This window comes from Gavialis gangeticus, unplaced genomic scaffold, assembly GCF_001723915.1.
Source record: "Gavialis gangeticus isolate Ggan-Ray unplaced genomic scaffold, GavGan_comp1, whole genome shotgun sequence".
NCBI lineage: Eukaryota > Metazoa > Chordata > Crocodylia > Gavialidae > Gavialis > Gavialis gangeticus.
In genome coordinates this window covers 1,296,259-1,308,374 of record NW_017728992.1, presented here as the reverse complement: position 1 = coordinate 1,308,374, position 12,116 = coordinate 1,296,259, and the positions used below count along the sequence as shown (strand labels likewise).

The 12,116-nt window shown below is 42.2% G+C and overlaps 1 protein-coding gene across 1 annotated transcript in view; it reads right to left on the bottom strand.

The window, feature by feature from the left end:
- GALNT1 (polypeptide N-acetylgalactosaminyltransferase 1) overlaps nucleotides 1-12,116 on the bottom strand; it is a 264,061-nt gene that overhangs the window by 62,148 nt on the left and 189,797 nt on the right. The window contains exons 6-7 of the mRNA XM_019520618.1: nucleotides 10,866-11,073; nucleotides 462-632 (exon numbers count right to left, since the gene is read on the bottom strand). Of these exons, the coding sequence (XP_019376163.1) occupies nucleotides 462-632; nucleotides 10,866-11,073 (379 nt within the window). The remainder of the gene's footprint in view (nucleotides 1-461; nucleotides 633-10,865; nucleotides 11,074-12,116) is intronic.

Sequence of the window (12,116 nt, the reverse complement as noted above, 5' to 3'; positions counted from 1 at the left end):
AGCTGGAGGCAGCTGTGCCCAGCATGGTGAGGACTGCTGCCTGTTTAGTCTATGGCTGAATCTCTGAAGCGGCGCTGAATCTTTGGATTAGATTTGGCCAAACAGAATCAGGACAGTGATTCAAATCTTCGAACTGAATCACTGTCCCTCTGAATCATCCGAATCCAAATCTGAAGTGAATACTTGCTGCTTCGCACAGGCCTAATATCTGATTGTTTAATAATCAGATTACTTTAATAATTATTATTATTATTATTATTATTATAATAATAATAATGTTAACAACAATAGCAAGATCTCCGTCTCATACCAATTTGACACTTACTTTAAATATGTCAAAATGACAATAAAACTTATATTGTTAATTACCAATATATTTGAAGCTAACCTGGGAAAAACAATAAAAGAGGGCAATAAAACTTTTTTTTTCTCCTGAAGTGGATGCAATAAGTTCTAGTTACCTGACAGGAAGGGTCCGATCACCTTTCCTTCGGTCCATCTCCCTCTGAGGAACAGGATACCAGCGGAAATTCAATTTCCAGTTGAACCCGCCATAGGTCATATCAGAGCCCGCCATATATTCAAAGGTGTCATCGCTAATTACATCAATGATGGGACACACTACAGTTCTCCTAGAGGAAGAAGTGCCAAAACCTATTAGTTGAAGTGACAAACTGCTCTGAATTTTTTTGCTCTTTGTTCTTATCTATTATATATTACAGAAATGATAATAAACACCACAGCATGCAAAGCTTCTTTTGGTTGTTTCTAAAATACATATATTTAACAAGTTATAAGCTTTTTACCCCTGTGTGTTACTGTTTGCCAACAAGCCAAATAAGCCCTTGTTCATACTGAAACATTTTTGTAATTTAAGAAATAAATGGTCAGTAATTTATACCAAATGTAAAATAAAAACTATCTGCATCAGCAATACTCAAAACAATGTTACTAGATGGGATATTGCTATATTCTTTAACTGTAGAAACACAACCACATCTCCACATTTTGTGGACAGTCAAATCCTTGCTCTGTCTCCTCCTCCATAAAAGTGCCTTCACAATAGAGCTGTATAGTGTAAATTGACATACTGTGTGTTTTAAAAAAAAATCAGCAGCAGCATCATAGCTGAATTCTAGGTTTCCAACTACAGTATACGAGAGTGGCTCAGGCAGTCCCCCTAACTTTAAAGCAAAAAATGCCCTGCAGATCACTTCTTATTTTACAGCCCTGTATACTTTCACAGATAAATGTGTAATATTCAAAATATAGCCTTTATATTCATGAAGAAATCTTTGTGAGGACCCAAGAAGAATAAGTCAAACTTAACTATTTATAAACCAGTTCGTTTTCCATGCAGTTAAGGCCTTGTTTGTTCTTCAAGGTAATTATAGTAGGGAAGGCTAAAAAATAAATGTACTGGCTATGTGGAAGTCTCTTTAAAAAAGACAGGAAAAAAAGACAATGTATATAAAAAATAGTTAAGATCATATAACTGCTGCCTCAACTTGACAGTATGCTACTTCAGTATAATGGGTAACGATCTAGATTAGATATCTAGATGTAACATACACATTAAACAATAAATTCCAGATCTGAATTCAAACAAGGCCAATTATTACCATCCTTTTATTCTGTAGTCATAAGGCTATACATGTTTATTAAAAGTCTGAGCCTCTTCTAATTTCTAAGCCTCTATAAATAATGGTTAAGACATGTTTAAGTGGCACTTAATGCATACATTGGTGTCTCAATATGACAGTTATTAAAACACTAGCCAACTGCCCATCAAGAATGATGGGGGAGTGGGATTGAAGGGGAGGGGGCAGGGGCTGGGATGGAGTGCTGTCCCCTAATGCCCCATGCTGCTGCTGTTCTGCCTCTTGCAGGGAGTGGGGTGGGGGAGCTGAGGCCAATGCTGCTGACCTTGGCTCCCCCGCCCTCTGTCCAGTGCTCAGTGAGGCTTCGGAATCATGGTGGTGATCCCCCATGCTTGGAGCACTCTGACTGGCTGGTTCCATCAGCCAATCAGAGTACGAATAAAGCATGACAGACAGACAGCTTTTATAATATTAGAATGCTGTAATAATCTATGAACTCTGCTACAGCTTTACTTTGCAAGCTAGATTTATTTTTTAAAAACAACATAGGAAAGCTATGTTGAGGGCATCAGAGGGTTATGCAGGTGGGAATTTGGATGAGAAAACTTGTAAATGGGAAGGTGTACCAAGAAAGTAAAAAACAGACACAAGGAACACTAACATCTTCCCCGGAGAGCTCTGCAAGTAGACCTCAACCTAAGCATGTAACATAGAGCGTAAGCTCTTCTTTTACACTGCTTGAACTAGCAGATGCTAACCATCAGTAAATAATAACAGGAATGAACATCAGGCTCTTAACTATGCATCAGGCTTGTAATTAAGCATTTACATCAGGCCCAATCAAATAGCTCAAAGGACACACTCATTTTCTTTGTCAGCTATGGTCAGAAGAAATTCGCCTTGGCCTGTTCCTCCAGGAAAGGAATAGTTTGATAAGGCTAAAGCAGCTGAATATGTGAGCCAGGGCTTTTACTTTTACCACGTTTTCATTAGAATGACAGAAAAAAGTGCAGGTAAGTTTAGTTTAGACTAGACCAGAGTTCTGATTTTTTAAATCTCTAGCCATTATTGGAGTTAGGATTATTATTTAGAATTATTTAACATACAGCACCTACTTGGGTTTACTTGTGGGTGGCTCCCACAATCATCACTTAATTAAGGATCCCAAAGACAGACAACTGAAAGAGACTAACGCAACATGGCTTTATTTATAAACCTAAACAAAATGATACAAAATGACAACAAAGGAGAGGAAAACAATATATAAAGCAACTAGCCTTAGTTTTATTTACACAATGCTTTGAAGGAAAAGGGGTCCAAAGCAGGTAAAATAATCTGTGGATGCATGCTGATGGTCTCATCTTCCTTACTGTAGGCTCCTAAAAACACCTTTCACGTACCTCTACATCACAATTTGTCTATGTACATAAGCTTTACCTGGTTTAGCAATTCCTCGCCTCAAAAAATGTAGGGTATGTATGTCTAAGACCATGTATTAACATTTACATCATATTATTATTGGTTTGTTACTATAGCATATTGTTAAAATGTGGCTGTAAACTTTGCAACTCAAAATTCCCCTATAGTACAGAAACATTTATCCTGTACCATGCGTCATCCTACCTGCTGTATTGACTGGAATATAAGACAAGGTTCCCTCCACCCCCTCACTCCGCATCAGCATGGGGAGGAAAAAACCCTTGTATTTGAGCCAGATCCACCCCCACCACCATTAAATACATTGTCATTAAACTGCTGCTAGAAGAAACGTGCTCAGTCATGGAAGTCAACTATGAAGTTGATTAAATGCAGCCAATAAAACACATAGCTTCTGTTGGGCAAACACTGATGGAAACCTTTTTTTTTGGCGTGGCCTTAAAAACAAAAACCAGACCAAAAAACAGGTGGGTGTTCCATCCACAGAGAACTGGCACCCAGCCTGGAAGTACTGTAATACCAAACCAGCATCAGGAGGGCCAGAACCAGCCCTGACACCCTCCCCTTGGTGCCAAAATTGCTACAGTTGATTTTAGCCACAAGATGCTGATGTTAACCAGGTTTATTTATTTTTTCACAAGTTTTATTAAAAACACTCATCGTCACACTACACTTACAAAGCTACACATATTAAGCATCCTTGTTTTACCAAGACTTCATAGCCCAGAAACAACTACAGATCAAAAATGTGCAACTACATATATTAAACCATTAAACATCAACTTCCCACAAACAATAAACCCTTACAGAACTCTTTTTCTTTCATACTGAATCCCATGAAATACCCGTTACCTCAGTAACCACCTGAAACTCTCTGGCCCTTCCATCAGTCCTCTTTGTTATTTTAGTGAAACAAGTGTGTCCAGTCCTTTTTCCTCCACCTCTTCCTCTCCAATCTCTCCCTTGTCCTGATTGATGTAGTATTTCAGTTCAAGCAGCTCCAGCTTCAGGCACGCTTTCAGTGATAAGCCAACTCCTTAAAACACCTGGAGGTTTCTTACTTACCATCAACTAGCTTTAACATATGCTAATCAAGTCCTTAATAACATTTCTTCCAGTCCCTTTTGTATGAGTCTGTATAGTACCATCTCCCGTGCTAACGACAAGTTTTTTTTGTGACAACTCAGAAAGCGGCAGGCTCTTTCCCACACTCGCTTTGCATATATACACTCCCAAAACATGTCCCACTGTTTCTTGCTCCCCACATCTGTAACTTGGGTACCTTGATAAGCTTGTCAAGCCCCATCTGTTGCACTTCTCTCACCAGCAAGATGCGTCTTACAACCATCCACTAGGTCAGTATGTTCAACTTTTAGTTGTTTACCCACCACTGCTCCTCACACTTCCCTTCTGTGAAGTTTCCCACTGGCACCATCCTGTCTCTCTCCCTTACCACTTCCATCAATTTTTTTTATGATCCTTTAGGACCTCCAGCTCTAACTTCCCTATTTTATACTGCTGTATAACACCTTCCATCCTGATGTAATTAATCGGAGGTTACCACACCCATGCACTCTTCAAAGAAGTCTGATATCTTCTATTTCCTCAAAATTGCAGCTGTGTGAAATTGGCTGATATGCACTGCTTTCCTCTTTCCCTCCATTACCACCTTGTATAGTGCACTTAATCTTAAGTCTGGCAGCCCTCATCCCCCCATTTCTCTTGCTTTGTCCAGTTCAGCTGTAGCCAGCCTTTTTCTTTTGACATTCCAGGACAATATGCATATTTCCCCCACGCTTTTGCTATCTGCCATGCCAGTATGGCTACAACTCATGTATATAATAGAATAAATCAGCAGCAACACGGCTTTAAATACTGCCACTTTTCCAGCAAAAAACAGTGTTCTCCTGGACCATAATAAAAGTATTTTCCATAGTATTTTGCCATCGCCTTTTCCCATGCTATATTATCTTTTCCTTTGGCATCTATTGGGAACCCAAGCATTCTGATTTCTTTTATTTGAAGGCCCAGCTTCTCCAAGCCCCTCCAGTTCCCCACTCCTACTATTGTGCTTCTCCATGCATTCTGTTTAGCCCTGTCGCTTCTCCATACTCTGATGTATGTTTTAGCACTGTTTCCATTGAAAGTCTCTCTCTAACCACTACATTTATATCATCCATGTATAGAACACAATTTTACCTCACCCCCTCCCAGAATCTTTACCCTGTTTATAGCCCAATCTTTTCTTATTCTTTGTGCCAACGGCTCCATGCCACACACAAACAGTAGTGTGTGGGGGCAGTAGTGACAGGGGGTACCTTTGTCTCACCCCTGTATGGATTTTAAAGGCCCTGCTTAAGTACCCATTCATTTGGATTTAACTCTCTGCTTCTCTATACAATAACCTTATCCAGCATATACATTTTTCTGGGGACCCCATTTTTCCTAGCACTCCAAATATGTAATCATGATCTACTCTATCATATGCTCTTTCTAAGTCTAGATTTGTTAGAACTGTGTTTGTTTTCCTCTCGTAGACGTGGTGCATCTCTCATCAAACTGCTTGCTTCATAGATCCACCTACCTGATACTGTGCATACTTGGTCTTCACGTATTATTTTCTGGGGGTTTTCCTTATCCTCAAAAGCCAGCACCTTGGCCATTAATTTATAATCCATATTAAGAAGCATAATCAGTCTCCAGTTTTTCAAGAGTTCCTTCTCCACTTTCTTGAAGAGTAAGATCACAATGCCTCTCATAAAATCTTTCCCTGCATCTCCTGTTTCTGCTATTTCCTTGAACAATTTCACTATAACCCTCCCTACCTATGCCCAAAACTTCTCATAAAAGTCTTCTGCTCTTGATGATTTCCTTTGTTTAAAGGTTTTTAAACTCCTCCACTTCCTTTAAGCTCATCTTTTTTTTCCCCCCGCATCTTCTTTGTTTCTTCCTCCTCTACTTTCATTTCAATCTCTTCCAAGAAATCTTTCATCTTCTTCCTGTCTGTTTCCTTCTTCTGGTATAGCTCTTCAGAAAATCTTTCCATCACCTCCAACACCACTGCTTGCTTTTCCACCAGGGTACCACCACCTTCCCACACTGCTTTAAGCTCTCCTTTTGCCACCTTCACTCTGGCCAAAAAGCATTAGGACTACTTTTTGTTCTCTCCCACCCAGGGTGTGCATGCTAAGAAGATTTTCTCTCTCATCTTTCCTTTAAACCAGGTTTCTAACTCTTGCCTTTGTTTCTTTAAGCTCTTTTCGTACCGGTCTTCCTTCAGCAGCTTCCTTTAGCAGCTCCTGTATCTTTCTTTGCAGCTTTCTTATCTCTTTTGCTCTTTTCCCCGTGCATTTTTGGCTTTCCTTCCTGAAAAAGTATTCCGTTCTCCTCTTTGCCATCATCTACCCTATGGTACTTACAAAATATTTCATCAATGTTCACCACCTCTTATACCCCTCGTGTACACTTGACATATCTCTTCACCTTGTAACAGCTGCACATTTAACTTCCACAGTCCCTTCCCTCTCATGGGGCTCTTACCAAGACTTATTTCTACCTTCAACATCTGGAGACCACTAAAACCCACATATATGGGTTCTTTCTTTCGTATCCTTATTTCTTTTGATACGAGCACAAAGTCAATTCTTGATTGTTTCTTTCCACTGGGGTCTATTCTACTGACAACTTTCTCCCCTGCCCACACATCTCTTAGCAACTCTTCTTTTATTATATTTGTTAACAGCCCAGATGAGCTGTCTAAAGCTGTTTCCTCCATCCCCTGTTCTATTGCTTCTTCCCCTGTTGTATATTGTCCCCTGTTCAATATGCAACTGAAATCTCCCACTGTTATGCACAGATTCCCCCTGACCATGTAAACAGTTAGCTTTCTAAGCTCTCCCCCTCCGGCGATGCATATACATTGAAAAGTTCTAATTCTGTTCCCCTGACTGATGGTATCATTTGTTGCCATCTGCCACTGATGACTTCTTCCACCTGCTTTGTTCTCAGCTCTGTGTTCTTAAGTAACATTGCAACCCCTGCTGCTTTTTCTCAGTTGTCTCTGACCACCAAGATGGTCCTCATCTCCATCTTTTCTCAGTGTTTATAATCCCTCTCTCCTGGTATACCACATTCTTGTAGGCAGACTATGTCTGCCCTTCCTTATTTTGACACTGGTTCAATCTGTTTGCATCTTTTCCTTGTTAAGATACTCCTGATGTTAAGTGAAAATACTGTCAATGCCATTTTATGCCTATTTTGAAATGAGTGCACCTGTCCTTCTAAAGTTCGTCCATGCTTGCTTTGAACTGAGTGCACCTGTCCCTTCAAGGTTTGTCTATGCTACTGCTTAGGATGGTTAACTCCCCCTCCTTCACTTTAATCTCAGCAGCCTTTGCAAGCTGTTGGATTACTTTCACATTCAGGAAGGCTTGCATGTTCCTACCTCCCCACTGCTTCCCACTTTCTTGTTTCCACTCTTGGCTGGAGCCCAGAGGTGTAAGCAGCAGCAAACTGCTCTTCCTCTGACTCACCTCCCTCATCAGCTTTCTTTTTCCTGGTCTTCAGCCCCTGCATTTTCTTTCTTTCCCCAGCCTCTCTCCAGTTCTCTCTCTTGCTCCATCTTCACTTCCATTGTGTGTAGGGTGTCTTTTTTCTTCCCTACCCCTGGCCTCCATGTCTGAGCTGTTTGCTGTTCCTGCTTTCTCTTTTATTCGTCTCCTATCTCCTCCTGCTACCTCAATCACAGACATTTTACCCCCCCATCCTTTGTTCCATTCTCCTGTGGGGTTTCTTCTATCATTTCTACTCGAGTGTCCAAGCCCTCCTCTCTTCCTTTGGGTTTTTCTGTTCCTCAGGGGGTCTGACTATACTTGACAAGGCTTTGGGGCATCTATGATACAAGTGCCCTTCTCCCTTACAAACAGTGAGGGATTCCTAGCACTCTGCTGCTCTATGCCCCATCCCTTCACATTCATAGCACACTGAGGTGGTAGTGTGTGAACAGGAGCTGTACCTTTCTGAATTTGCTGCACTCTTTTGGTTGCCCATGGTACATTATAAAATCCATGTGTCCTGACCTGAATCACTGCCAGGAGGTGCAGCACCTCACCTGACCTCTACTCATCTGCTTGTAACACTACCTTCACCCTCCAAGATCTTGTCCAAATACCATATTTGTCCCTTTCTTCCTCTACTGACATGGCCCTTTGGCCATACTTTTCGATCCATCTTTCTGTGTCTTCTGCTTCTAGTAAATCTGTGTACATTCAAACTATAATCACACTTTCTCCTGACTTTTCCCCCACTATTAACTTTATCCCTCTTAATTCCTTCCTCTCATTTCTCTACATATTTCTTCCAAAAGTTCTCAAACCTACCTTTCTCCATCCCAGTAAGTCAACTCCCATGTCTTTCTGTTCAGGAAAGCAAATCAGGCTAGTGAGATGCTCTACCTGTCACATGTAGCTCACTTCTCCATTGTGCTTGGGGAGGGACACAGCCTGAGCAGGGTCTGACGGTAACAGGGGACAGGAAGGCTGCACGGGGAAGAAGTTGATAGGACAGAGGACAAGTGGGGCACCTGACCCCTCCCCATCCATACCAGCTACTATTTTCTCTGCTGTAGTTGTGGGAGGGGGATGAATTCAAGGCAACACTCCAATAATTAGATTCTACATCTGGAAAAATGTAACAATTGCATATATTTTCCATATATATAAAATATAATTACTGGGGGAGGGATGTCATACATTTGAGTAAATATGGTAGTTGTTTACTGGTGTACAGCGAATCTCATGATAAGTTAAACACTCAGGCCCAGATTTGTGCCTGGCTGAGACCAAACACTTCATTCATAGGTACTTAGTCTTGTTTGTTTTCTACTTGTGTTAGAACTTCCGTATTTCCTCCATTGCAACCCAATATGCTGGGAAATTATAATATTAATCCACTACTCCAAAGTACCCAATTATATTCTGCAGCCACAGGGAAAAGTACAAAAAGTAAGGTTCTTAAATTGTAAGAAGAGGAATTTAGGTTGGCTATAAAGAACTTTAGCTCTGAGAGTAGTTAATCACTGGCACAGATTATCTAGACGGACTGTGGAATCTCGGTCTTTGAAAGTTTAAGTGCAGGTTAGATAAACATTTGTTCAAGATGTCTGTTCAAGAGATCAGGGGCTGACAACCTATGTCCCATGGGCTAGGGACAACTCATGAAGAGAGCATATCTAGCTTACCAAGATTTTATCTAGCCTAACAGTATACAGCAGAGGCAGGAGGGACATACACCTGCACGGACATACTAGATGGAAGGAGAAGTGGGGGATGAAGAGAAGGCTAGGGGAGGGGAAGAAAAAAAAAATATAGATCAGCCACTCGCAGCAGCATTTGACAGAGGAGAAAACAATGGCAGCATGTGGAGACATGGGAAATTGGGAGCAGTGAAAGCAGCAGCATTCTTAGGACTGAGATGAGTTAAATTAGGCCTGCTGTTGAAAAAAGGTTGCTCACCCCTGATTTAGACAAGAATGATCCTACCCTCAGCAGAACTGGGACTAAATGATCTCCTGAGGTTCCCTCCCAAGCCATATTTTTCTTGGATTTTCTTGGCTAAACTAATAAGCTAGGTAGGTCTGTGCTCTGTTACTTGCAGGGGCCCAAGCAGCAGCAAGGCAGCCTGCAGCTGGCTGCAATCTCAATTGGGTACAACTGCCTGATTGGGAACAGGGCCCAGCTGTGCCCTATAAGAACAGGGGCTCTGAACAGTAAAGCCAGTGGCAGCCTGCTGCTAATAGGTGGGATAACAGCACCTGGCTGAGCTGCTGCTCCAGGAACATCTTTGGAGCTATGCAGATGGCTGGAGGCTCCTGGTCCTGGGGCATGACCTAAAACTACACCCTGCTGGGTCTGGATGGTGTGGTGGGACTGCCGGTGGTGGGGCAGTCTCCAGGAAATGTCACAACTGGGGCCTTCCCAGTAAAGGGCGAGTATGGGGTGTCAGAAAGCCTCAGCCTCTGCTGCATTGTGGGTGACCCTGTGAAGGGGAAAGGCTAGGGGAACACACCCCAAATAAAAAAGCAATAGCCCAGACTCATGGCGAGTTCTGAAGCAGGGCTCCAAGGTCAGGAAGGGACCTGGGGCAGTGCCCAGACTCACTGCAAGCTCTGAGGCTACAAAAAGGAGCCAGGAGTGACGCTCCAGGGAGGTAGGGTTCTGAGCCTTCAGAGAGCTTTACAAGAAGCTCTTGGGGCAAAGGGATTAGGGATTGCTGAGGCCCAGTGTAGGGCAGGGGATAAGTTTGGGGATACTAATATACCTAGTGTGGGGCATATGGGGCTTGGAGTCCTGAAAGGGAATGGGGCTTGGAGCCCAGAGTTATGTGGGGGCTTGGAGCCCTGAACTGATAGGGGGCTGTGAGCCTTGAGTGCAACCTGGCTGGGAGCCTGAGGAACAGTAAAGGGATGGGAGCCCAAGTGATTGAGTGGCCAGGGCTTACGCCAAACAAGCAGGCCAGATGCTAGGACAAACAGATTAAGTCCATGTACGAGGCCACAGATGTCATCTGTGAGGCATGGGGCATGGAGCCATGTGCATCAGCCCTTGGCATCAGGGCAACTAAATGGGCAGCCTCCTGCCTTGTTAAGATCTATCAGTCATCATCAAGGCATAGCAGGTGAGGTAGGCAGGTGGTTTGCCCAGAGACAAGTGGGTGGCCCTACGTTTAGACTGGCCCCAGGATGCCCACTTGGTAGTCTGTTAAGAATACTTGTTAACCAGTGAACAATCCAAACAGAAAAAGAACATTAACAAATAAATTGATAGTTACCGGTCAGCTTTAATCCGTGCCAAGAGAGGTTCAAGCCATCCTACAGTACATTCACAGTGAGCATCTAAGAAGGTAATAACCTGGCCTTTGGAAACAGCAGCCCCCTTTAACCTGGCTCTGATCAATCCAGAACGCTGCTCCATTCGAATCACATGAACTGGAACTTTTAACTTTTTCACATAGTTTTCCAGTGGTCTCTTCAAGAAATCTGTAAAATATGGACAACTGGTGAGAAACATGAAATAAGCTAACACATTGTGCTGATCTGACAGACTCAGCATGCTGCTGGAGTCCAGACCAGTGTTTCTCAACCTGTGGGTTCCAAGGCTATATGAAAGGGTTGCAAACAAACTTTAAAAAGGGATCAGCACACTTTAAGAACGGATTCTCTTTTAAAGGAGAAAAACATGAAAAACTGTGGCTTTTCACTTCCAGGCTGTCAGAGTTCCAGCAAGGGGCTGCTTGGGGCCCCCTCTGCTCCCCTACCCTACCCACACACCTACCAACTGCCCCACAAACTGGGGCCTGGGGGCAGGGGAAAATGGGTTGGGAAGGGCACTGGGCCAGAGCTGGTCAATGTTTACAAATGGGTCCTAGTACACAAAAAGTTGAGAACCATTGGTCTAGATTTTTAAACAAGACTTTTTAAAACAAAAAACACCACACTCTTAATAAGGAGCCCATATAAAATTATACTTAACTTATGCAGTGTAGAAGTATAACACTGCAAAAAAGAACTCTTAGTAGCAGTCTTGGAAATCTCAAGACAGCTGACCAAAAGGTGATCATTTGTTGCTGCAGCTCTAGGTGTACAAGCTCTAATTACCCCTCCAATAACACTTGGGTGAAGAGGGAGAGGGGAGGGGAAGGTGCAAAAACACTGATATACATAACTTGAAACCTGTACTGTACCATTAAAAGCTCCTAAAAGTGGGACAGACTTTAAATAGATCTCTATCTTCACTACAGAAAAATAAAAAACCCTTAATTTTACTACCAAGTTCAAACAGTGATTAAATGACCGCTAAGGATCACTTGAGTAGCAGAAATAATTTGACAGAAACACAATAAAACTCAAAAAAAATCTTGCAAAAGATTTATGATTGAGGTACTGGATCATTATGTGAACTCAAATTTATCATAAATATAGTTCTCTCTTTTTAAATTATAGCTCTCAAGACCCATGAACAATAATAGTGTGGGATTGCCTTCTGGTAATACTTCACTGATCTATATGGGGAGGCCTGGTTT